The 25,457-nt window shown below is 47.3% G+C and overlaps 1 protein-coding gene and 1 non-coding gene across 3 annotated transcripts; both read right to left on the reverse strand.

Annotated features, from left to right (window-relative positions):
* Positions 1–12,265: 12,265 nt before the first annotated feature.
* KCNE1 (potassium voltage-gated channel subfamily E regulatory subunit 1) lies at positions 12,266–25,310 on the reverse strand. Of its 2 annotated transcripts, NM_001132604.1 has the most exon segments (3): positions 12,266–15,420; positions 24,354–24,436; positions 25,229–25,310. In NM_001132604.1, a coding segment is annotated over 1 exon segment (390 nt). In that variant the 5' UTR covers positions 15,371–15,420; positions 24,354–24,436; positions 25,229–25,310; the 3' UTR covers positions 12,266–14,980.
* On the reverse strand, positions 21,811–21,938 carry LOC112130566 (small nucleolar RNA SNORA11). The gene has a single exon (XR_002912813.1). It is a non-coding gene; the product is annotated as a small nucleolar RNA SNORA11 (small nucleolar RNA).
* Positions 25,311–25,457: the final 147 nt, after the last annotated feature.

The following is a 25,457-nucleotide window of genomic DNA, read 5'->3' on the forward strand; positions in this document are numbered from 1 at the left end:
TCAGAAATCATTTTAAAAAGACTGATAAATCCAACTACACAAAGACATTTCTTTATGGCAAAAAATGCTATCAAAAGTCAAGAGATCAATGATAGTGGGGGAAACATTTGTAACACATACAATAAACTGTCCAATTTTTTAATAGTCAAAGACTTTAACATTAAGAAACAGACCAGCTGGCTGGGCATGGTGGCTCGAGGCTGGGGGATCACTTGAGGTCAGGAGTTCAAGACCAGTCTGGCCAACATGGTGAAACCCCGTCTCTACCAAAAATACAAAAATTAGCTGGGCATGGTGGCGCACACCTGTAATCCCAGCTACTTGGAAGGCTGAGATGCGAGAATCACTCGAATCTGGGAGGTGGAAGTTCAGTGAACAGAGATCGCGCCACTGTCCTCCATCCTGGGTGACAGAGCAAGACTCAATCTCAAAAAAAAAAAAAAAAAAAGAAAGAAAGAAAAAAAAATACAGATCAGCAACTTGGCAGAAAGATAAAGGACATGAACAACTAACTAGTCACAGAAAAGGATATACAAATGTCTTTTTTTTTTTTTTTGAGAGGAGTCTCACTTTTATCACCCAGGATGGAGTGCAGTGGTACGATCTTGGCTCACTGCAACCTCCACCTCCCAAGTTCAAGCGATTCTCCTGCCTCAGCCTCCTGAGTAGCTGGGAATACAGGCACCCGCCACCATGCCCAGCTAATTTTTGTTTTTAGTAGAGACGGGGGTTTCACCACATTGGCCAGGCTGCTCTCGAACTCCTGACCTCAGGTGATCCACCCACCTCCGCCTCCCAAAGTGCTGGGATTACAAGTGTGAACCACCGCGCCCTGCCACAAATGTCTTAAACATATAAAAATATGCTCATTCTCACTCATAATCATATACATGCAAATTAAATTTATCAAGAGATTTCATTCAACTCCCAGTAGATGAGTAAAGATCATCTGTAAAACGGGGCTACTCGCAGAGCCTCCTCCACAGCTCAGTTCATGTATCTAAGGCAGTCAGAATGGTGTCTGACACCGTGAAGCTCATAGAGGTCGGTTATTATTATTGGCATGCTTAAGGATAATTGGCATTATTAAGATGTATACCGTATATACCTTCTGTTCAGTCATTCATCTACTAGGAATTTGGGGGACTTAGGTATGAGCCTGTTTACAGGATATGGGCACAGACATAGTCATTGACCCATTGTCTCCATTGTTTGTAACAGCAAAAGATTGGAAACTACATAAATGCCCATTGAGAGAGAACTGATTAAAGAGAGTATGAAGATCCATGCAATGGGCTCCTGTGCAAGCATTAAAAGAAATAGGAAATGGCCGGGCGCGGTGGCTCACACCTGCAATCCCAGCACTTTGGGAGACTGAAGTGGGTGGATCCTGAGGTCAGGAGTTCGAGACCAGCCTGGCCAACATGGTGAAATCCTGTCTCTACTAAAAATACAAAAATTAGCAGGGTGTGGTGACGGTGAGGGGCCTGTAGTCCCACCTACTCAGGAGGCTGAGGCAGGAGAATCACTTGAACCCATGAGGCAGAGGTTGCAGTGAGCCGAGATTGCGCCACTGCACTCCAGCCTGGGCAGCAGAGCGAGACTTGAAAAAGGAAAGAAAGAAAGAAGGAAAGAAGGAAAGAAAGAGAAAGAAAGAAAGAAAGGAAGGCAGGCATGGTGGTGCACACCTGTAGTCCCAGCTACTTGAGAGGCTGAGAAGGGAGGAGGCCTTGAGCCAGGAGTTTGAGGCCACAGTGAGCCATATCACACCACTGCACTGCACTCCAGTCTGGGCAACATAGCATGACCTTGTCTCAGAAAACAAAAGAACAATCTTCCATATATTGCTAAATAGGGGGGAAAGAAGTATGGTGCCCACTGGTGTGTGCCATATGCCATTATTTGTATATAAAAGCTGGATATTCTTGTATGTGCATAAAATATTTCTGAAAGGAGACATAAGAATCCCTTTATTACCTCTAGGCAGTGTTTTTAAAAATGGCTTGTTTATTTTTACTATATGTCTATTATCTATTGAAAAGGTAAATTATTTTTTTAAGTGTCAAGAGTTTACAACAAACATATTAACTCTTTCAGGGAATCAGCTGTTTCTATTAGAGTATGTTTGCAATTCTCGCTTCAAACATTTTATTAAATTGGTTTTAACTTCCATCTGTGTGCCTGATGTGCCTGATTTGCATCTTCTTGCAGGAATGTTCCCCTGTATAAGAGAAACAAGCTCTCCCTCGCTGCTATCTATTGAAAGTCAGCTCTCAACACAAGGTTTGTAAAATAATAATAATAATAATAATAATAATAATAATTTAAAAAAGAAAAGTTTTTTAGAAGAAAAAGTAAAAGAAAAAAAGAAACATGCTGGCTCACAACCAGACAGCGAAGTAAACTGCGTGTGCAAATTGTCCTGACTTTAACTCAAAAAGCCCTGTGAAATTCAGTGATTCGGTCTCCCTCTGTTTCAACACCTCCCGGCATTGCCGGTGTAGACCTGTAGGCTCTGCAAGCATGCTCCGAAGTCACTCTGGGATCTGCGGGATTCTTGCACCGCAGGGCTATGTAGTACCCATGGATGCTCTGCCCCCTTGTGGCGAGAAGCTTCCATAACAATGGGGCCGCCGCCAAGGAGCCCCTACAGACGGATTCCCCGGGTGTCTAGGCCAAGGGTTTTCAATAGAGAGCGCCAATGAGGCAACCGGGAGCTATGTACGGAACGGGAGCTATATGCTAGAAAGCTTAACAACAGTCAGATATATGGATTTGATACATGCACATACGTAAGCAATTGTATGTGAAAGCAGTCAAACAAGTAAGTGCTTAATTCTGGGCTTAGTGATAGTTACTTGTTAGCTTTTTAAAAAAACAAAAAAACAAATTCTGGTATTTTATATTTAGACAAAATTCTCCCAAAGAACCGTGGCATCTGTTGAGCCAGGGCCTGCCTCAGTCTGACCGAGGGAGTTCCCACGGTGCGTGGGAACCCGTGGCTCCTGCGCTTGGGTGCCCCAGAAAGTGCATCCGTAAGGCCATAGGGGGCCAAAGGGACCACATTTAGCCACATAGTCGAAAACATCGGGATGATTCTAGAACAGAGGTCAGCACACTCTTTTCTGCAGAGAGACAGAAAGGTAGTAAATATTTTTGGATGTGTGGTCCATACGTTCTCTATCACAAGGACCCAACTCGGCCTTTGCAGCATGAATGCACCCATGAATAGTATTAACATAGAAACCAAGAGTGTGTCCGTGTTCCAATAAAACTTTATTTACAAAAACAGGTGGTGGGCGTGATGGTTAATACTGAGTGCCAACTTGATTGGATACAAAGTATTGATCCTGGGTGTGTCTGTGAGGGTGTTGCCAAAGGAGATTAACATTTGGGTCAGTGGGCTGGGAAAGGTAGATCCACCCTTCATCTGAGTGGCCACCATCTAATCAGCTGCCAGCTCGGCTAGAATAGAAGCAGGCGGAAAAATGTGAAAAGGAGAGACTGGCCTAGCCTTCTAGCCTCTATCTTTCTCCTGTGCTGGATGCTTCCTGCCCTTGAACGTCGGACTCCAAGTTTTTCAGTTTTGGAATCAGACTGGCTCTCCTTGCTTCTCAGCTTGCAGACGGCCTATTGTGGGACCTTGTGATCGTGTGAGTTAATACTTAATAAACTCCTGTTTATATTGTGTGTGTGTGTGTATATATGTGTGTGTGTATACACACACACATATATACATACATATAATGGAATATATATATACATATATATGTATATATATATATACACACATATATTCATTCCATTAGTTCTGTCCCTCTAGAGACAGAACATCTAGAGAACCCTGATGAATGCAGTGGGCTACACACCTATTAGAATGGCCAAAACCCAGAACACTGACAACACCAAATGCTGGTAAGGATGTGGCATTTTGTATCCCCATCCATTGCTGGTGGTAATGCAAAACAGTGCAGCCAGTTTGGAACACAGTTTGGCAGCTCCTTACAAAACGACGTGTACTCTTACCGTACGATCCAGCAACTGTATTCCTAGGTGTTTACCCAAAGGAGTTGAAAACTTGTAACCACACAAAAACTTACACACAGATGCTCATAGCAAGCTTTATTTATTGTTCCCCAAACTTGGAAGCAAACAAGATGTCCATCAGTAGGTGAATGGATAAACTGTGGTGCATCCACACAATAGAATATTATTCAGTGCTAAAAAGAAATGAGCTATCAAGACATGAAAAGACATGGAGGAAACTGAAATGCATATGACTGAGTGAAAGAAGCCATTGTGAAAAGCTACATACTGTATGACTCTTAACCATGTGACATTCTGAAAAAGGCAAAACTATGGTGAAAACATCAGTGGTTGCCAGCAGTTGAGACAGGTGTGGGGAGGATAAACAGGTAGAGCATAGAGGACTTTTAGGGCAGCGAAAATGCTCTGTATGTTACTACGATGTTGGATACATGTCATTATACAGCAGGCCCTTGGATGACACCATCTCGTTCAACATCATTTTGCTATGAAGTTGATGAGAAAAAAAAGTCAACTCCTAGCCAGGCCACTGTCTCTATGGAGGGTGCGCGTTCTCCCCATGTCTGTGTGGGTTTCCTCTGGGTTCTCCAGTTTCCTCCCACATCCCAAAGCTATGCACGGTAGGTGAACTGGCATGTCTACATGGTCCCAGTGTGAGCGAGTGTGGAAGTGGGTGAGTGTGTCCTATGATGGAAGAGGACCCTGTCCAGGGCTGGTGTCTGCCTTGACCCTGTGCCTCTGGGATGGGCTCTGCCATCCACGGCTCTGAAGTGGAGTAAGCCAGTCAATAATACTCTCACTTGTTTGTTGTTGTTGTTGTTTGTTTGTTTTTGAGACAGAGTCTCACTCTGTTGCCCAGGCTAAAGTGCAGTGGCACAAACTCAGCTCACTGCAACCTCCACCTCCAGGGTTCAAGTGATTCTTGTGCCTCAGCCTCCTGAGTAGCTGGGACTACAGGCATGCGCCACCATGCCCAGCTAATTTTTGTATTTTTAGCAGAGTCGGGATTTTGCCATGTTGGCCAGGCTGGTCTTGAACTCTTGACCTCAGGTGATCCGTGTGCCTCGGCCTCCCAAAGTTCTGGGATTACAGGCGTGAGCCACCGTGCTCAGCTTTCACTTGTTTGTATTAATCTTTCCTAAATGTATGTATGGCTCACATTTATTTCAATGTTTAGTATTAGAAGTGTTTGAGGTCTTTATAAGTTTGGTGATGTTTTGTGACCAGAAACAGGCCATAGGAACTTAACTCTTGTTTATATTAATTAGCTTATGGTAAAATTGGTTTCTTTGTATGTCATTTTGCTTCATGTTGCAGTTTCCAAGAACCTATTGATGATGCGAATTAAGAACCTACTGTACAACACCAAGAATAAACACGAAGGTAAACCATGGACTCTGGGTGATAGTGATGTGTTAATGTAGGTTCATGGAGTATAGCAAATGCACTGCTGTGGTTGGGGGATGTTGTGGTTGTGTGGGGGAAGGGGGTTTATGGGAAAGCTCTGTACTTTCCATTCAATTTTGCTGTAAACCTAAAACTGCTCTAAAAAATTAAGTCTTTATGAAAGAACAAAAACAAACAGATGAAAAATCAGGTGGCAGGCCTGATTTGTCCTGCAGGCCATAGTTGGCCAAACCTTGGTCTAGAATGTTCATTCCTGTCTCTGAAATCCGGTGATGCTGTATCTCATTGAAAACGTGTGATGTTTTCCAGCCTCTGCCCTGGGAGCTGAAGGCAGCTCAGCAGAGGGACGTGCATGGTCATTGGCTAATGTTTGCTCAGTTAGTGTCCAGGTGTCTCATGGCATAAATACCCACAAGTATGACCTCTACGAGCTGTGGGGCAGGATAGGGTGAGAGTTGACACATTGAATGGCCATCTATGAACCAGGGACTAGAGAGGGAGCCCTCACCAGATGCTGAATCTGCCAGCACCTTGATCTTGGACTTCCCGGCCCCCAGGACTGTGAGAAATAAATGTCTGTTGTTTATAAGCCGCCCAGTCTATGGTAGTTTGTTACAGCAGCTGGAATGGACTAAGGCGCCTTTCTTTTCCTCCTTTCCTATTTCGCTTCTCATGCAGCATCAGCCTTGGAGTGCATGACCTCAGCTTCTCCATCAATTCATAAATTCCTGTCTGGGAGGGGTTCAGTCCTGCTAGCTCTGGGGGACTTGCTTAATAGCTAAAACTTTGGAGATTTTTCTCTCTCTTCTCTCTCTCTCTTTTTAAAGCAAAAGTATTAGAAAGACAGCACTTTAAGGCAAAATAGGCAGAAAGCTTGGATCTGGTGTGTGTTCAGCAATCAGTCTTAGGAGGCGTCTCTAACCTCTAAGGAACAGCTCATGTGGTTTAGTTTACACTTCATCCCTAAATACATAATTCTGCTTCTCATTCCCTACTTAAAGCAGTCCATGTAAAGATTTGTAAGGCAACAGGCTGCGAAGCAGTGACCAGGTGGCAAGATCACACTTTTTCCTTTGCTCCTGTGGCTGGTGGCTCGCTGCAGTCTGCAGCTCTGTGTTTTCTCCATGTTCCCATTTAGGATTATTTGGTTTTCACACAGATGTTTAATCAATTCTTCTTGTTACTTTCTCTGCTAAAATAAATGATGGAATTTCTGTTTTCCTCATTGGAGCCTGACTGATCAACTGTAAAATAAGTGATGAGGCACGTTTGTGTCAGGGATAAGAATATGCAGCAAAAACTTCACTTGAGAAACGTCACAGTTGGGTTTCTGAGAGTAGCTTTGATTTGGTGAAAGCAAATGATCCTGACTGTGTGTTAAGAGCTTGGTATACCCGAGGCACTCTTCTAAACCCTTGGCCTATAACCACTGTAGGTATAGTAGGGATGTGGTGTCATTTTTCTTTCCAAATTCCTGTCACCCAAGCATGTGGCCTTATTTGGAGATGCGGTCATTGCAGATGTCATGAGGGTAAGGATGGAGATGAGATGATCTGGATTAGAGTTGGCTCTAAATCTAATGATAAATGTCTTATAAGAGACATGAAAGGGCATACAGACATACAGGAGAAGAGGCCACATGAAGATGGAGGTGGAGGCGACAGTGATGCAGCCACAAGCCAAGGGATGCAAGCGGCCACCTGCAGTTGAGAGAGGCAGGAAGGATCCTCAGAAGGCATGGAGCCTAGGAGGAAGCCTGGCCCTGCTGGTACCTTGATTTTGGACTTCCAGCCTCCAGAACCACGAGAGGTTACATTTCTGTTTTTGAAGCCACTGATTTTTATGGTCATTGGTTATGGCAGCCACAGGAAATAAGATAATCACCCACTTAATTTTCCTAGGAAAGCTGTGTTTTGAAAGTCCTCTTGAAGCCTGGGTTCCTCTCTCTGCATCTCCCAGGTTTCTCTCAAAGCTTGTGGATTCTCCATTCCTCACATTAACTCAGGCCTTTCATTGCCAAGTGACCCTGAGCCCCGCCTTCGCGGGTGCTGGGGGAGCCTTCCTGACCCCCTAGAAGTGGACCTGCCCATCTCCTTGCTGTGAAACTGCATGAGGGGGCCTGTGTGTGAGGATTGTCTGGCGTGAGGGGAGAGACACCACGTGGGGACAGAGGAGCAGATGAGCAGGCCGGGGCATGACAGGGCCGTGACAGGGACCTGGTCTTCCATTCTGTGGAAGCCTGAGACAAGCAGCAACTTCTCTCATTCCTCCTCTCTGTGACAAGACAGGAACAGGGACGCTCACCTTACTACCCTAATTCGCTGAGCCTCGGAAGAAAAGCAGCTTTGATTTTTAATCCCATCCAAGGCGGAGGCCCTCCTGCTCCCGCTGCCTTGTTCTCACCCCCTTTCGTGATGTGCGAGGCCATCGGAAGGTGTGGAATTTATCCACTGATTCCCCTCATTGTCCCTTTCTCCCCACTCCTGGGGAGGCCGCAATGGTGACCTCATCCACCCTCAGAGGCAGGTGCTGGAGGAGGAAAGGATGTGAGAGTTCAAGCCAGCTGCAGAGGCCCAAGAGCCCAGATGGTGTCCTTCCAGCAAACTGGAGAGGCACTCCTCCTACCAGGCAGCCACTGCCCCACTCCAGGGCCCCTGGCTCAGCTAGGGAAGCGGGGCCGGGTTTCATCCCCTGCTCATCCCCTACTCATCCCCTAAGGCCCAGTGCTGGACTCAGTGCAGAACCTGCCCAGCCATCTCTAGCAGCGGCATAAAGCCTAAAATCAAGGCCAATTTTATGTGCTTCCTTGACATGTGGTAAAATGTGGAAGGCCTCGAGTGGCCTAAATGCAAGCTCCTGTCCCACCTCTGCTCCCATAAATAGGGTCTCCCAGCTGGGCAACCCTTCTTATCCCAGGGACCAGGTACCACCCCTGTTTATTGCCAAGTAGCAGGCTTCAGTTCCCTGCCAGTCTATGGAATTATTTAACAACCTCCTGCAGAAACCAGGGGCCACTCCACCCTCTGTATTAGTCTGTTCTCACGCTGCTAATAAAGATACCCAAGACTGGGTAATTTATAAAGAAAAGAAGTTTAATTGACTCACAGTTCCACATGGCTGGGGAGGCCTCAGAAAACTTACAATCATGGTGGAAGGGAAAGCAAACATGTCCTCCTTCATGTGGCGGCAGGAAGGAGAAGTGCTGAGCAAAAGGGGGAAAAGCCCCTTATAAATCCATCAGATCTCATGAGAACTCACTCACTATCATGAGAACAGCATGGAGGTAACCCCCACATGATTCAATCACCTCCCACTGGGTCCCTCCCAGGACACGTGGGGATTATGGGAATTACAATTCAAGATGAGATGTGGATGGGGTCATGGCCAAACCATATCACTCTTGTTACTACCAAACCTGCTGTCCAACACCCCTGCTATTCACTCTGCTCTTGAGCACCACCCCATGTGGCCCTGCATGGCCTGCAGTGGCCCTTCCCCTGGGCTATGAGTATATGTGACTAGAAAATTGCCGTGGGTCTCACCTGTCCAGTGTTGGGTGTTGTGTGTCCCAGCCCTAGAGTGGGACTCCTTCCCTCATGAATGGGGTGAATAGAAAGTGATAAAAAGATCTGAGTCTAGGGATACCTAGGAGGTGGAATCTCTTCTCCATGCATAGCATGAGTGATCACAGGCCTGAAACCAAAAGGGACTTAGGTCTGGGGGAGAGATTATTTTCCAGGTGCTGAAAGGAGGGTAAGGTTATTCTTGGGAAGGGGAGGGGGGAGCTAAACAGGTTCCTGCCCAAAGGAAGGGAGAAGGGGGTCCTAGCAATTTCTCAGGGATTTAGAGCTATGACTCCAGGGCCTTTGTTCAGAGGAGCTGCCTTGCAAGGAACTTCCAGAAGAATGCTTCTCTTTCTCAGCATCCGTCCTCCCATTTCATAGTCGTGCCCATGATGGGTCCCGTCTCCCTGAACTTGATGGCTGAATAGAAGTGTAGCCTCCCAATGGCATCTAAAGGCACTCAGAGCCCCTTACCCAGCCCCAGCAGGCACCTGCCTGGCTGCACCGTCCTCAGAGTTCCCTGTGCAGTGAGCAATATCCTCAAAGTGACCACCAGGGGCCAGCAGCACCCAGACTGCCTTCCACTGCACCTGCAGATCAACAAATTCCAGTATTTTGGGGGAATATCTGTGATAACTTGGCTACAGCTTTACTGACCTCAGGTGAATAGACAGACCAATGTGCTTGATGGGCCAACTAACTGCTTTAAATCTCCTGACTCATTTTTTGTATTAAGATTTGTTTATTTATGCAATTATTCTGTTTACTCAAAGACTTTACCAGAAGCTCATGCAGTGGCTCATGCCTGTAACCCCAGCACTTCGGGAGGCCAAGGTGAGAGGATTGTTGGAGCCCAGATGTTGGAGACCAGCCTGGGCAACATAGTGAGACCCCATCTCTACAAAAAATTTAAAAATTAGCTGGGCGCCACGCATGGTGGCTCAGGCCTGTCATCCCAGAACTTTGGGAGGCCAAGGAGGGTGGATCACCTGAGGACAGGAGTTCGAGACCAGCCTGGTCAGCATGGTGAAACCCCGTTTCTACTAAAAATACAAAAATTAGCTGGGTTTGGCGGTGGGCACCTGTAATCCCAGCTACTCGGGAGGCTGAGACAGCAGAATTGGTTGAATCTGGGAGGCAGAGGTTGCAGCGAGCCGAGATTACGCCACTGCACTCCAGCCTGGGCAACAGAGCGAAACTTAGCCCCCCACCCCGACCCTGGAAAAAATTAGCTGGGCATGGTGGTTTGCGTCTATAGTCCCAGCTGCTCAGGAAGCTGAGGTGGGAGGATAGCTTGAGTCTGGGAGGTCGAGGCTGCAGTGAGCCATGATTGCACCACTGTACTCCAGCCTGGGTGAGAGAGCCAGATCCTATCTCAAAAAAAAAAAAAAAAAAGTACCAGCACCTATCTACCCATTCATAGCTTTATGTCCATTTCTTTTGTCTTCAAGCACTGGTAGCCTTTACTTATCTCTCCTCACCTGATCTAGTGTTTACATCTCATTTGCGCCCATAGAGAAGTCATACACTGATGTGGATTTTAGATAGGGCACGCTCTCAAGAGAGCCACGTGCATTATTCTGTGCTCACACAGCCTGGCCTGGAGATGCAAAGATTATGGAATCCAGAATCTGAATGAGAGGATCAGATTAATGGGATGTTCTCACAGTGTCAGGTAAGGACAGCCTGATACAGACTTTCATCATGAGGCTGGGACCTCTGGGTCCCTTGGCCCCAGGACCACACTCGAGGACATGCCTGTTCCTGCCATGCCTGTTCCTGTTTTCTTTTTTCTCTTCTCTTCTCTTCTCTTCTTCTCTTTTCTTTTCCTCTTTCCCTTCCTTCCTTCCTTCTTTCTTCTTCTTTCTTTCTTTCTTTCTTTTTTTTTTGAAATGGAGTCTTGCTCTATCGCCCAGGCTGGAGTGCAGTGGCACACTCCTGGCTCACTGCAACCTCCACCTCCCGGGTTCAAGCGATTCTCCCACCTCAGGCTCCCAAGTAGCTGGGATTACAGGCACCCGCCACCACAGCCAGCTAATTTTTGTACTTTTAGTAGAAATGGGGTTTCACCGTGTTGGCCAGGCTGGTCTCAAACTCCTGACCTCAGGTGATCCACCTTCCTCAGCCTCCCAAAGTGTTGGGATTACAGGCGTGAGCCACCACGTCCTAGCCCTGAGTCTGTTTATGCTTCTCTCAGGTGTGGCGTGGGCCTGCCTGGGAGCTATTCTTCTTCTGTAAAGCACAGGCAGTTAATCAGTGGTCTCTGGGCAGAATCCAGCTCAGGGTTGTATTTTGTTTGACCCACTCAAGTTTTAAAAAGTAAATTAGTTGCCAATGTGCAAACATTAGAAGAGTTCACAGCTTCTCCAACAATACCCAGAAGTTCATCCGGATGGTGCCCGCATTCCCTGCTCTGTCTAGATGGTGCCCACATTCCCTGCTGTGTCTAGATGGTGCCCACATTCCCTGCTGTGTCTAGATGGTGCCCACATTCCCTGCTGTGTCTAGATGGTGCCCACATTCCCTGCTGTGTCCAGATGGTGCCCACATTCCCTGCTCCATCCAGACTGTGCCCACATTCCCTGCTCTGTCTGGACGGTGCCCACATTCCCTGCTCCGTCCAGACGGTGCTCACATTCCCTGCTCCGTCCAGACGGTGCCCACATTCCCTGCTCCGTCCAGACAGTGCCTACATTCCCTGCTCCGTCCGGACAGTGCCCACATTCCCTGCTCTGTCCGGACGGTGCCCACAGTCTGGATGGTGCCCACATTCCCTGCTCTGCCTAGACAGTGCCCACATTCCCTGCTCCATCCAGACGGTGCCCACATTTCCTGCTCTGTCTAGACGGTGTCCACATTCCCTGCTCTGTCTACACAGTGCCCACATTCCCTGCTCTGTCTAGATGGTGTCCACATTCCCTGCTCCGTCTGGACTGTGCCCACATTCGCGGCTGGCTGCAAATGCCAGGAGTTGACAGCAGCCTCCCCTTTACAAGGCAGGAGGTGCCACAGTTTGCCATTGTCTCCACCTGGGGCTTCACTTGCTTTCTATCTGCAGTCATCAGAGGGACCCACATCTCTCTGTTCTGACACACTGTGTGTTGATGGCAGAGTTTAATTATCCACATGCAATCTTACCTTCCTTACTCCCAAGTCCGTGGGGCTGCCTCATCAAAGCATTGCAAGAACTGATAACCATCTTCTAGAAGTATCATAGTGATATTAAGAACACACATCACAGATCATAGTAAATGGCTTTAATTTTTTAATGAAATCTCAATACTGCAAATGCATTGTTGTCCTAGCTAATGAATGCATAGAGTATTGCATGCAAAATAATAATTGAGATTCTATTTTTAAGAAGCTTAGAACAGTACATGGTGCATAGCAAAGACTCTGTGTATGCGAAGCCAAATTTTAAAATATGGTAACAAGTGTCTGAAAATATGTGGCTCAATTTGTCTCCCGGTTACTTTTCCCTCTCCCCCTTTAAAATGAAGAGGAAGGAGAGGAAGAGATAAGAGGTTTGTAAGTGAAGACAAGGGCCCTTTAAGGCCTGGGAAGACTAAAGCCACAGGGCTCTCCCTCTGCCTTAAAAGGCACAGGAATCTTAGTGGGGAAAATGAAGTGGTGATAAAAAGCCAGTCCGTGTGCCTGGAATATCAAAGTCAGTGCGCGCCAGGGATCACACTGCGGGTCACGTGCACTCTGGGTCTCTCTCTGCAAACCTGCCCTGCCTCAGTCTGGGAATATGCAACTGCCTAAGAAGGGTCTGGCTTACACAGGGGCCGTGAGACGCGGCAGGCATAGCTGGGCTGCTACTGATCATGAACCCTGGAAACGGTAGGCAAGGTGTGGTGTCCATATGCATTATTCGGGTGGGGCAAAGATCACAGCTCTCACTAGATGTTCAGAGGACTTTGTAACCCAAAGAACCACTCATCTCAAGGACTGTGGTAACTCAGGGGCTGAGCCATGCCAGTGTTTATTATGTGAAACAAGGACTAGAACCTCACAAGACCAAGTCTTTTGAGGATGGCCCAAGATGCACACGGGCTGCTTTTATCTTAGGTTTAAAAAAAATATGTTTCATTTAAATATTCCATACTCTTCAGGAATGCCCAGGCAGCTGAGCTTTCAGGATGTCGCACTGCAGAGGACTCTGATGCTACAGATGGCAGCTGGAGACCCTCTCAAGGCAGGTGGCAGAATGGAGGTCCTCTCTATCTGCTGGGGCAGCCCCTCCAGGTGCCCCACTGGAAGGCAGAGCAGCTCCGTCTCTGGGTGGGTGAGAGGTGCTGCATGGACTCACTATAGTATCCCAATACTGTTTGGCAGTAGGCTGCCAGAGTATCCCAAGCTGGGTGGCTTCAACAACAGGTACTCACTGACTCACAGTTCCGGAGGCCAGAAGTTTGAATTCAAGCAGGGCTGTGCTTCCTCTGAAACCTGTGGGAGAGGAGCCTTCCTGGCTTCTTCCCGGCTTCTTGGGATGGGGATGTGCATCCATCCTTGGCCTTCCTTGGTTTGCGGCTGTGTCACTGCACCCACTGCCTCTGTCACGGCATGGTGTCCTCCCTATGCGTCTGTGTCTGAATTTCCCTCTTCTGATAAGGACTCCAGTCATATTGGGTGAGGGCCCACCCCAATGACCTCATCTCAACTAGATCATCTGCAAAGACTCTATTTCCCAATTAGGTCACATTGATACACCTTGCTGATACACCTACCTTATAGGGCTGAACCTAAAGGCACGACATTTCCATACTTGTCACAAGCACACAACGATTCTGCCCTTGTCACTTCTGTGCTCACTCTTGGGCACAGAAGTTGTACCCCCCAAAATTGGGGGGCACAGAAGTTGCGCCCCCCAAAAAGACAGGTACAACTCTCTTTTTGGGGGGTACAATTCAACTCACAAAACCAGCCCATCACCTCAAAAGGACCTGCCACCCCAGTGCTATGTATCCCTCTCTGCCCACAGCCACTCCTTCCCCTGGCTCTCAGGGAGTGGGGGCACCTCTCCCTGCTCCCACAGTGACCCAGCACCTTCCCCTTGGTATGCATTCTGAAGGGGGCATTTTTTTCTCCTCCATCTCAGCCCTGTACGAAGCAAGTTCTTTCTAGATTGAGGTGTGTATGTGTGTCTATGTATATGAGTGTATGTGCCTGTGTGTTTTCAGGGAGATGTGTGCAGGGTGGGTGCAAGGGAGGAGTGGAAGGTGGAAGGGCAGGAGGAGGATAGAGCCACAAGAGTGAGCACAGAAGTGACAAGGGCAGAATTGGTGTGTGCTTGTAACAAGTATGGAAATGTCATGCCTTTAGGTTCAGTCCTATAAGGTAGGTGTACCAGTAAGGGCATTGATTCTGCGACCTTAACAGAGATCAGAATAACAGTGGCTTAAGGAAGAGTGGAGTGGATTTCTCTCTCCTGTAAATCTGGCCTGGTGGGTGGTAAGGAGGATCCACATCGCCCAGGCCCAGATGTGTGTGGCTCTTTGAGTGCCCCGTTCTTTCCCAGACTCATAACTGCTCTCCACCTCCTCCACATCCAGCCACTGGGAAGCAGGACAAGGTAAGTAAAGGGCACATTCTTTTCTTTCCAAGGATTACTTGGACATTACAGTCTTCACTTCCATGCCTACTGGGCAGGGCTTAGTCACACAACCTTGCTAGCTGCAAGGGAGTCTGGGAAATGCAGCTGCTATTCTCAGAGGCCATGTCCTCAGGGATTCTGCTAAATTTAGCAAGGCAGGGACAGATATGGGGGAACCACTGACAGTCTATCACAAAAGAATGATTTTAGGGAAACAGTGAAACAGTGTCATTAATCCACCCCTCACCCCTTACAACAGCCAAAAAGAAATCCAGTGGTATCCATCACAATAAAGAGTACGAGAGGAATGTGATTAGAAAATCAGGTTTCCAGGCAGGATGTGTCCAGTTTTAGCCAGTGGTGGGGTTCATGGGGAAGGCTTCGTCTCGGGAAGGTGTGTGTTGGGTTGTTCTACGGCCAGATGGTTTTCGACAACATAGCACGCCCTGTAGCTCTTCAGGACCCGGGCCTGGACGTAGGCCTTGTCCTTCTCTTGCCAGGCATCGGACTCGATGTAGACATTGAACGGGTCATTCGAGTGCTCCAGCTTCTTGGAGCGGATGTAGCTCAGCATGATGCCCAGGGTGAAGAAGCCAAAGAATCCCAGTACCATGAGGACGTAGAGGGCCTCCAGCTTGCCGTCATCGCTGCGGGGGGACCTGCGGGCCAGGCCCGACACGTTGCCACCCTGCTGAACTGTCTCCTGCCACAGCTTGGTCAGAAAGGGCGTCACCGCTGTGGTGTTAGACAGGATCATCCTGGGCATTACGGTTCCACTGCTGCAGCTCGAACTTCCCAGGCACACCTCTTAAAGGAAAAATGCAGCCCCAAATCAAAAAGTACGTATTGGCCAAAACCCACATGTATGCACACACAAGTATACAATTTTAAAATCTCAGGTGAGAGGGGTGAGCTGACACTCCACAGGCCATGGCGTGTGCCATCTTGGGTCTGTGCAATGCCTTCTCTTGATTGATGAATGGATACATTGATTCCCTTCTATTTCCATCCACCACCCCCAATCTCCACACCTATAGGTGACCATCAGAACGAGCTTCTTTAATATGCATTGCTGCATATTGTGGCGTATGGGGTCGCATGTGTGCATTTTGGTTTACCTAAATGGTATCAGGTCATCCAACTCATTCAGTCTCCTTCTTTTTCCTCATGACTGTGTTTTTGTGGCTCACTTGTGGTGCTGGGTGTGTGCATTCCCTTGCTTCCAATGGTTGTATACAACCCATGGTGAACACCCACTTCTTTTCTCTGCCTTCTCCCCCAGAGATGGACACTGCTGTGGCTGCTGACTCCATAAACAAGGGGGAGACAAATATCCCCATCCTTGACCTCCTATGGACCTAAAAAAAATCAGGCATCTCATACAACTAGTTCCTGGGGGCTTATGCAAGACCAGTCAGACTGGTCGCCCTTGGAGGCAACGTGCAATAGGTGGTCTATTTCACCATGGAGCATCTCTCTATGAACAGTTACATTCATCTGAATGAAAAACCCACGCTGTCAGATGGTGGGCTTCGGAATGTCTAGGGAGATTTCATAGAGAGCTCCCCTCGAAGAGGCCAGTGTCATAGCTTGTGCTATGTTTTTCCCTCCCTGCCTACACATACGCACACACACGTACACAATCTTAAAACCTCAGGTGAGAGGGGTGAGCTCACATGCTCCCTAGTCCATGGTACGTGCCGTCTTGGGTCTACACGATGCCCTCTCTTGATTGAGCAATGGTACATGGATTGCCTTTTATTTCCATTCGCTACTCGCTGGCTATGCAGAAAGTGAACATTTTCCCTATCATTTAATCTTAATATCACTGTCCCTGTATACTCAGAGTGGGCCTGGGAATTGGAAAAATTGTCTTCAAGTGGAAACCCCATCTAGGTGACCTTGCGATCATTGGTAAGCTAAAAAAAAAAAAAAAACAGGTCTTGTTTGTATTTATTTATTTATTTATTTATTTAGGTTTGAGCAAATGCCAGCCTCTACCCCCAGTTCCTGCTGGGCAACAAAAGCCCCGAGGCCAAGTTGTTGATGTCACATTCCAAACTCAAGCCAGAGGGGGCCACTGGGAGCTTATCACACATAAGTGCTCCCACTCAGTTCTTTCTTTTTCTGTTTTATTGAGACAGGGTCTCACTCTGTCACCCAGGCTGGAGTACAGTGGCACAATCTTGGCTCACTGCAGCCTCAAACTCCTGGACTCAGGTGATCCTCCTACCCTACCCTCCAGAGTAGATGGGACTGTAGATATGCACCACCATGACTGGCTAATTTTCGTATTTTTTGCAGAGGTGAGGTTGCCCTCTGTTGCTGAGGCTGGTCTTCAACTCCTGGGCTTACAGGATCCACCCACCTCGGCCCCCCAAATTGCTGGGATTTCAGGCATGAGCCACCCTGCTTGTCCCCTGCTCACTTCTTAGGAGCTTGAAGTAGCTGAGTAGAACATGGCCTGGAGTAGAACATGGCCTCGGGGGAACTGTTGTAACTACAAGTGAATGATGTATTTGGGAAGAAAGTTTATGGCCAGAATCGCTATGGAAAGACAAATTCCAACACTTGCCGGGATGGCACTGTCTTTCCCAGCCAGGATGGGGACTGTGACATTGCACATCATCTTGTGTAGGACAAATAACCTCAGAAACCTGGCTCCTCTCCAGCTTAGACCCAGAGCTATTTCTTCATTGAATTGGTTTAATTGTAAAACATACCCTGAACCCAGCACCAGCTGAAGACATCTGACACCCTTCCAAGGCCCCTCTTCCTCTACCTATCTCTGAACTGTGGCTGTGTCTCAGAGTTCTGTTACCTGCTCTCTTCTCTTCCTACTCTCCTGTCTCCCAGGGTGACTGCACCTGCTCCAGGCTCACCTGCATGGCCATGATCCAGGGCTGTCTTTAAGCTCCAGAGCCATGCGTCCAATGACCTGCTAAGGAGACGGTTCCCTTTGGCCATCCCCAGGCTCCTTAAAGTTAACACTCCACCCTGTCCTGTCAGAGACTGGCCCATGCCTCAGTGAGCTGAGTGGCAACACCACTCACTCCAAAATCTGCATCACTCTCACTGATGACTGCAATCTCATCATGGCAGTTCCCATCTTGAAGGCCTTCCTTGGCTCCACCCCACCTTCAAGGTGAAACTCCTAGTCTTCTGCATGGATACAGGCCCTAAATTTGAGAGTCTCTGCATCCCTCTCCAATTCCACTGTTGCCACTGTGCCCAGACCCTATGATCCATGGTCCCTGCTGGCCCCAGAGCCTCCACACATTGTGCATCTCCAGCTCAGACTGCACCTTCTTCTTGGCCCGTGAAATTTCTCAGCAATGCCTACTCATGCTTAAAATTCAGCCCAGCTCTCACCTCCTTCCTGAAGCCTGCTCTGATGCGTGGGGCTGGGTCAGCACTGTGCACACCATGACCCCTGCTAACCTCATCATGGTCAGGACCTCCAGGCCCCTTATCACACCCCTGCCCTGCCCATCCAGCCCAGTGCTGGGCACACAGCAACACAGGAGCTGCCCATGAGTGTTTATCGAATAGATGCCACCAGAACTTAATACCTTTTGACCAGTGGGGCTTGACTCTTTATAACCTGCTTACTCCAATGAACAGATGCCAATGAGCTGCTCCAAAGCTTTAACTGACTCCCTTTTCCAGAAGGGCAGTCATCTCCCACCCTGAACCACAGTCTCAGAAGGCAGGAGTGAGGAGAAGAAAGAGCTCAGATTTTGGGATTCCATTGCTACCCCAGGTTTGGATTCTAGCTTTGCTACTTCCTGGCCACATGTTCCTGGACAGGTTCCTTAGAATTGTTCAGTCAAGTTTTTTTTTTCTTTCCAAAGTAGTGAGAAACACCACTGACATTTGCGGGCTGTTGAATCACTGAGCAGATGTGTAGAGTGGCTGACAGCACGTGGCACGTGGCAGGTGCACACTCAGTGGTCCTGGGTAGGAGTTTATTGGTTTTTCTACCTCGTTAAGAAATTGCAGCCCAAGGATTTGGGGCTTTGGGGATTTAGGCTTGGCTTTCCTGTGGCTGACCATGGCGGCTCTCTTCTCTACATTGTGGAGAGATCAGACATGAATGAGAATCAAAGATTGTTTGTGGCCTTTCCTGGTTTCTAGGCTTTGAGTCTATGTAGAGATCTGTCAGGGGTTAAGCTGCCTGGGCTCAAGAGATTCAGGTACTTGTTCTTGTACAAAACTAGCATTTAGCCCCATTCTAACCATCAGGGTAGGCAGGAATTGTTTGGTAACAGATCCAAACTTGATGCTCAATCATTTCTTTTTAAATGACCCGAAACCACTTATGAATGCATAAAACCCTGCCCCAGAAAACAGACAGACCTGGACCTGATACCATGATGTAATTTCCAAAAACCCAGAATGATCACAATTGGCAAATAATTCTGCCACCAATTACTGTTAGAGAGTCTTTACAACTTCATGACCATGCGAGGGTAGGATCATGGCAGGTGACATTTGAAGGTCCACATGTTAATTGGTTTAAAACTGATAAATCCATACAGCAAATTAAGAGTAACATCTGCAATTAATTCATAATAGTGAGTTCACTGAGAAGACTTGTTACTTAGAACCAGATGGACTTTCTTATGTCCAAAGAAGCAACCAAAAACATCTGCTTTGAAAACCTCCCAAGCCCAAACCATCCTCAGCCTTGTTCTTTAGAATGCTTTAGAATGACCTTGTTAAAATGCAGATTGCGCCTGTAATCCCAGCACTTTGGGAGGCCAAAGCAGGTGGATCAGTTGATGTCAGGAGTTTGACACCAGCCTGGCCAACATACTGAAACCCAGTCTCTACTAAAAATACAAAAATAAGCCAGGTGTGGTGATGGGCGCCTGTATTCCCAGCTACTTGGGAGGCTGAGGCAGCAGAATCACTTGAACCCAGGAGGCGGAGGTTGCAGTGAGCCAAGATTGTGCCATTGCACTCCTGCCTGGGTGACAGAGTGAGACTCTGTCTCAAAAAAAATGCAGATTGCTGGGCTCTATTTACAGAGTTTCTGATTCGGTAGAACTGGAGTGGGCCTGGGAATCTGCATTCCTAACACATTCCCAGGTGGTGCTAATACTGCTGGTCTGGAGGCCCTGCTTGGTGATCTATTGGAATCACCAGGGGAGCTTTTAGAAAATAATGGTTCCCGGATCTCACCCCTGGAGATTTTAATGTCTTTGGTCTGGGTTCCTGCCTGACTCAGAGACTTTTTAGAAACCTCCCAAATGATCCTAATTTGTAGCTAAGATTGAGAACCACTGGGCTGTGGTGTGGGACCCTAGGAAACTGACCAATCGGCCTTTTGTGCTGCAAGGTACCTGGAAGAATTTTGCAAAAATATAGAAATATGATTTCACTGACTGTTTTTCAAATCTTGTTTGTTTTTTACATTTTCTTTTTTGGTCTTGTTTGCCTCTGATACAGTCTGAAGAGAAATTGCAGAAAGAAACTCTCCAGTCTTCAGTGTAACCTCAGCTGTCCCCATTCTCACGCACGCTGGTGCCTTCAATTACAATTCGCCTGTCAGAGCTTAAGTCCAGCTAATTAACTGCCTTTCAAATAACAACCCTATATTTTTAAGGCATTTTTTTTAAAACTTTGCATGTAATTTATTGCATTGCTTTTGCTAAATGTCCTCCATACCCCCAATGCCTGCTAGGCTGGGTCGCCATGGTATTTTTGTGTAATGAGTCTCAAAATGAGTTTGGAAATGTCTTCGTAATAGTCAGCATGGTGTAAATGACAGAGTCTGGATCTGCATGTCATTTGGGATTTTATATCAGATTCTCTAGGTTCATTTCTATTATACATGAGGCCAAAGCACCCACATGCCCCATGGCTGCACTTTCAGATGGTTGAACTCAAACAGAGTGGGAGAGCAACTGATCCAACAATCTTAATTTTCAGAAAACGGGGCTCCTTAGAGATGAGATGGCTTGCCAAAAGTAATCTCTCCTATCAGAAATACATATCCTCAGCAAACTAACGCAGGAGAAGAAAACCAAACACCACATATTCTCACTTATAAGTGGGAGCTGAACAATGAGAATACATGGACACAGGGAGGGGAACAACACACACTGGGGCTTGTCGGGGGAAGGTGGGTGGGGAAGAGCATTAGGGAAAAGAGCTAATGCATGCCGGGCTTAATACCTAGGTGATGGGTTGACAGGTGTCGCAAACCATCATGGCATACGTTTATGTCTGTAACAAACCTGCACATCCTGCACATGTTCCCTGGAACTTAAAAAATAAAAATTAAAACCAAAACAACCAACCAAAAATACATCTAAAATGTCATCTCTTAGCAATTGACTCACATATTATTAGTATAGAAAAGAGCAATTCCCAGGACCTTGTACAGAGGAAGCAGGCTCAAAGTAGCTGAGGAATAGGCCACTTTTATCAGGTAGCATTGGATCCATGCAAATGGGGGTTGGCTTCTTACCTAAATATGCCATCAGAAATCATCCTTGTTCCTGCCCCCTCAGCTTGCACAGTGAGTAGAGGGATGGGGGAGGCAGAAATGGTAGGAGCCAGAGATGTTCAAAATCCATCTGAAGCTTGGCCTGTGCTGAACATTCCCAAACTGTGGCCTTGTCGGGCCCAGAAAGTGGGGTGGATTCCTGGCCGTTTCTGCTTCTGCCTGGTTGTGAGATGTGAATGCTGCCCCTAATCAAGGGTAGTGCAATTTTTTTTTTTTCTTAAAAGCTTAGACCCAGAGCTGCTAATCTACTGGAAATCACTCAGGATACAGGGCTCTGCACAGCTGCGCTGAGTGAGACACCTGCAAATGGAGACCAACGGGGCCTCCAACTCCCTGGATTTCCGTAAGGCCCCCAGTTGAACCCAGGGGAGAAGAGGGCAGTGGGTGGCGCCTCGCTGCTCCGGGCACACACCACCTCTTCTGACTTCTCCCACGTGCTCCGGCTGTGTCGCCTATCAGCACTGATAACAGCCTGGAAGCTTTCAGAACAGAAGCTTTCCCAGCATGGGAAACTCTCAGTCTTTCTTTCTTTTTTTAAATTTTCCAAAGCCTTTATTTCTAAGACCAACTGTGGCCTACCTGTGCATAAACTGGGCAGGCTGTAGACAGCAGGTTTCCCAAGTAAATACTACAGCCTTCATCCCAATATTGAGCCCTGTCCCATTGATCCTGCAGGGGAGATGTGTAGGGCATTTGTTCATGGGGAGGCCACAAGTTTGGGCCTCTCATCACTGTGACCTCAGACCCCTGTTGAATGTGTCGTAAACAGAGGAGCTGTTCTTCAAGCCCCCTGCCCTGAGCGCACCCCTCTCATTCTTTTATTATTATTAGCAAATTCCCCCAGTTCCTGATCATTCTTTCTTAAGCATTTAGTGACTGGGTAAGGTTCTTGTGGCTGACTCCAAGCTTTCTTCTAAAAGGAATAGATTCTAGGGGTGAGTAGAGGAGACAGGAATGTCGAAGTCAGAGCTCAGGAATCTGGGTTCCAGCCCCAGGTCAATCCTAGATAAACTACAGGGCTCCTTAACTTACTTCCCTAGGTTGACTCTGGGTATTTTTATCACGCCTGACAGGACTCCTTAAGTATTTCTTCGAAAGAGCATCCAGTCTTAACATCATCATTTGGCCTCATTTGGTTTAAGAAGCAGAATTAGGGTAAAAGCAATGACGGGTAAACCTCATTTTGGTGAATATGATCTTATTGAGCCGAGAATTCTGAGTCAATTGTCCTTTGAACCAACTGTCTATTGTTTTCATCTTTATCACAACACTATGTCCAAATATTGGAATATTTCCCTCCTAGCAGAAAAGAAGCCACCCAAGGCCACCAGATGCTTCCAGGCACTTGACTGGCTTTGGCTGGTCTTCTATCCTTCCCCTCTCCCCAGAGTCAGTGGGCACTAAGGTGGCCAGGGTCTCTCAAGGAATCAGAATGAAACCATCCAGAGGGCCAGAATCAGACTGTCCTCTCTGATTAGGAAAGTGTTTTCTGCCACCTCCCAGTGGGAATGTGGGGTGTGGCTTGAGTCTGGTGCTTTTACCAGGAGCTTCCCAGACCTCTCTATTGGTGATGAAGAGAGAGTCTGGGGTGTGAAGGATGGAAATATAAATACTGAATACTCAGAGAGTCAGGCAGCGAGATGGTGAGGAGACTCCATCATACTCAATATGAAAACATGGGTGGGCGTTTGGGGACGGATAATGAATGACAGCTAAAGTCACACATCAGGAGGGAAGGAAGGACTCTCATCTTCAGCAAATGACATAAATCTGGGGAGCCTCAGTTTCCTCACCTGAACAGTGAGAATGATGGCGTCTACCCTGAGTATATACCCCAGGTCTTTGTGCAGCATGGAATCAGCCCCCGGCCTTCCTAGCTCTTGCTATATTTTATTTTATTTTATTTTAGAGACCAAGTCTCGCTCTGTCACTCAGGCTGGAGTGCAGTGGCGCGATCTTGACTTACTACAACCTCCTCCGCCTCCTGGGTTCAAGTGATTCTCCTGCCTCAGCCTCCTAAGTAGTTGGGTTTACAGGTGCATGCCACTATGCCTCGCTAATTTTTGTATTTTTAATAGAGACGGGGTTTCCCCATGTTGCCCAGGCTCAACATGCCTGGGCTGAAGAGATCCGCCCACCTTGGCCTCCCAAAGTGCTAGGATTACAGGCGTGAGCCACCGTATCCGGTCTCTTGTTTTATGTTTGCTGTTCTTGCTGTAGGTGAGGCATTCCCACCATATTCCCTTGTTAAAATCCTACTGGCCCTTCAAATGCCAGCTCATATCCACACTGTGTCTGACCCTGATCCAGAATCCTCTCCCCTTCTTTGACCCCTTGTATATTTCTTTCCTACAGCGCCAGTCATATTCTAACTTCTAATCATTTGTAGACTTGTCTGGGCATTTTCTCCCAGGAGGTCCCAGAGGACAGAGACCATCTTGCTCACCTTTGTCCCCACTCCAGCACCCAGAATATTTCAATAAGGTTTTCCGGAATTAAGTGGGAAGCAAAGTATTAGATTCAATACCACTACAATGGGAAAGTGAGTGAATAATTGATAAAGTATACTATGCTCTGGAAATAGATTATTGAGTAATCAAAGGAAAACCTCTTGCAATGTAGTATGTTTTTATATATTAAATTTTATATTATTTATTTATATTTATATTATTAATGTATTTTTGTTATTCATTTTGTTTATTAAGATTTACTATATATATACTGTATATATACTATATATATATATCTGTAACCCACCTTATTTCTAAAAAAAAATTTGGGCAGTCAGTGATTGTTAACAGTAGAGCACAAACTCTTAACCTTTTTTTTCTTCCCGCTTTCCCAGAGTCCTTATCACCTTCTAATATAATAAAGTTTTCTTAATTATGACGTTGATTGTTCAACGTTTGTCTTTCCCACCAAAATGTAAGCTATTGCAGGCAGGGATCTTTGCATGGGTTGTTCTTCATTGCATCCTAAGCCACTAGAACAGTGTGTGGCATATGGTGGGAGCGCAATAAACATTCAGCGAATGCAGGCAGGCATGCGTGAACACATGAATAATAAGTGTTTCTTTCAACTACCAGAAAGACCGAAACCACACAGGAGCTGTCTCACCCTCAGAGATTTAAGACGACAGCAATGAGTCCCTCTGATGTCTTCTAAGTGAGCTTTATTTTCAAAACAATTCATTTTCCAATAACCTATCAAAAGCAGGTCCTACCTGAATATCCTTGGCTATTTCCTCTGGATACAGATGATGCCTTCCTCCAATGGATCCTCGGCTCACCTGATGATTGTGTGATACTGGCCAGAAAAAAGCAGAGGGATTTTTCCTGGTGATTGGAAATCAGAGTCACGGCTGAATTTAAGCAACTGTGTGAACTCAGCAAAGTCCCCACGACCTGGACCATTCATGACAGCTATGGTTATTGACAAGGTCCTTCCTTAACGGAGCTGAAAACTCCTTCTTAATCTAAATGTGGACTCAAATGAACTGTCAATTCACATAGAGTAATGTGACAAATCCGGGGGGCAAAGTATTATGCAATAGATTGGGCACATGTGCACGTCTCTGCTACTTAGTCAACTTTCTTCTAAAGTTCCCCACTTTTCCCATTACCACAATCAAGATCAGAGATCAGTAACGTTCTCGCGTCCCATGCCCTTTCCTCAGGGAGATGCCAAGGCCCAAGAGCTGGTCCCCCAAAACAGCTGAAGGTCTTTGAAAAAAAGTGGGGACTCAGGTCCCGTGAATGGTTTTGATTTTCTTTTCTTTTGAAAGTTGCATGTAAGTGTTTTCCAAATATTATACAAGAATGTCTATAACTTAATAATGGAGGAATGTTTTCGTTGTTGTATGTTGGTGAGATGCTTTCCTATGCGTTTGTTGTATAAGTAAGTGAGAACGCCAGAAGGAAAGGAGGGGAGAGGCTGATCATCCTATCCCGTCTCCCACTCCGGGGGTCTCGGCGCTTCCAGCCTGGAGGGCGCCCGCTGCGCGTCCGGAAACGCAGGTTCCAGGAGCCCCCCGGGGTTGCCCGACTAGGCCACTTGCGCCCCGGAAGAGGGCCACGGAGGTGGGACCCCCTGACTTACCCGGGTCTGAGATGCCGAGAGAGCCGGGTGTGGAGCTGAGTGCGCGCCTGCCGAGCGCTGAGGCCACCGACAGCCCAGCCCCGGGGCGGCACCTTCTAAGGGCCTGAGCGCTGCGCGCCGGGGAGCTGGGAGGGGGGCGGGCGGGGCCTCCCAGAGCTGCCAGGCGTCCCGCCCCACTCCGCCCACACGCACGGCCCAGCCCAGGGTCCCCGGGGACCACCCCAGACCA

This window comes from Pongo abelii, chromosome 22, assembly GCF_028885655.2.
Source record: "Pongo abelii isolate AG06213 chromosome 22, NHGRI_mPonAbe1-v2.0_pri, whole genome shotgun sequence".
Taxonomy (NCBI): domain Eukaryota; kingdom Metazoa; phylum Chordata; class Mammalia; order Primates; family Hominidae; genus Pongo; species Pongo abelii.

Bases quoted from the DNA above. Each gene is read 5' to 3' on its own strand.
- KCNE1 (XM_063720782.1), bottom strand. From the start codon at position 15,379: ATGCCCAGGATGATCCTGTCTAACACCACAGCGGTGACGCCCTTTCTG.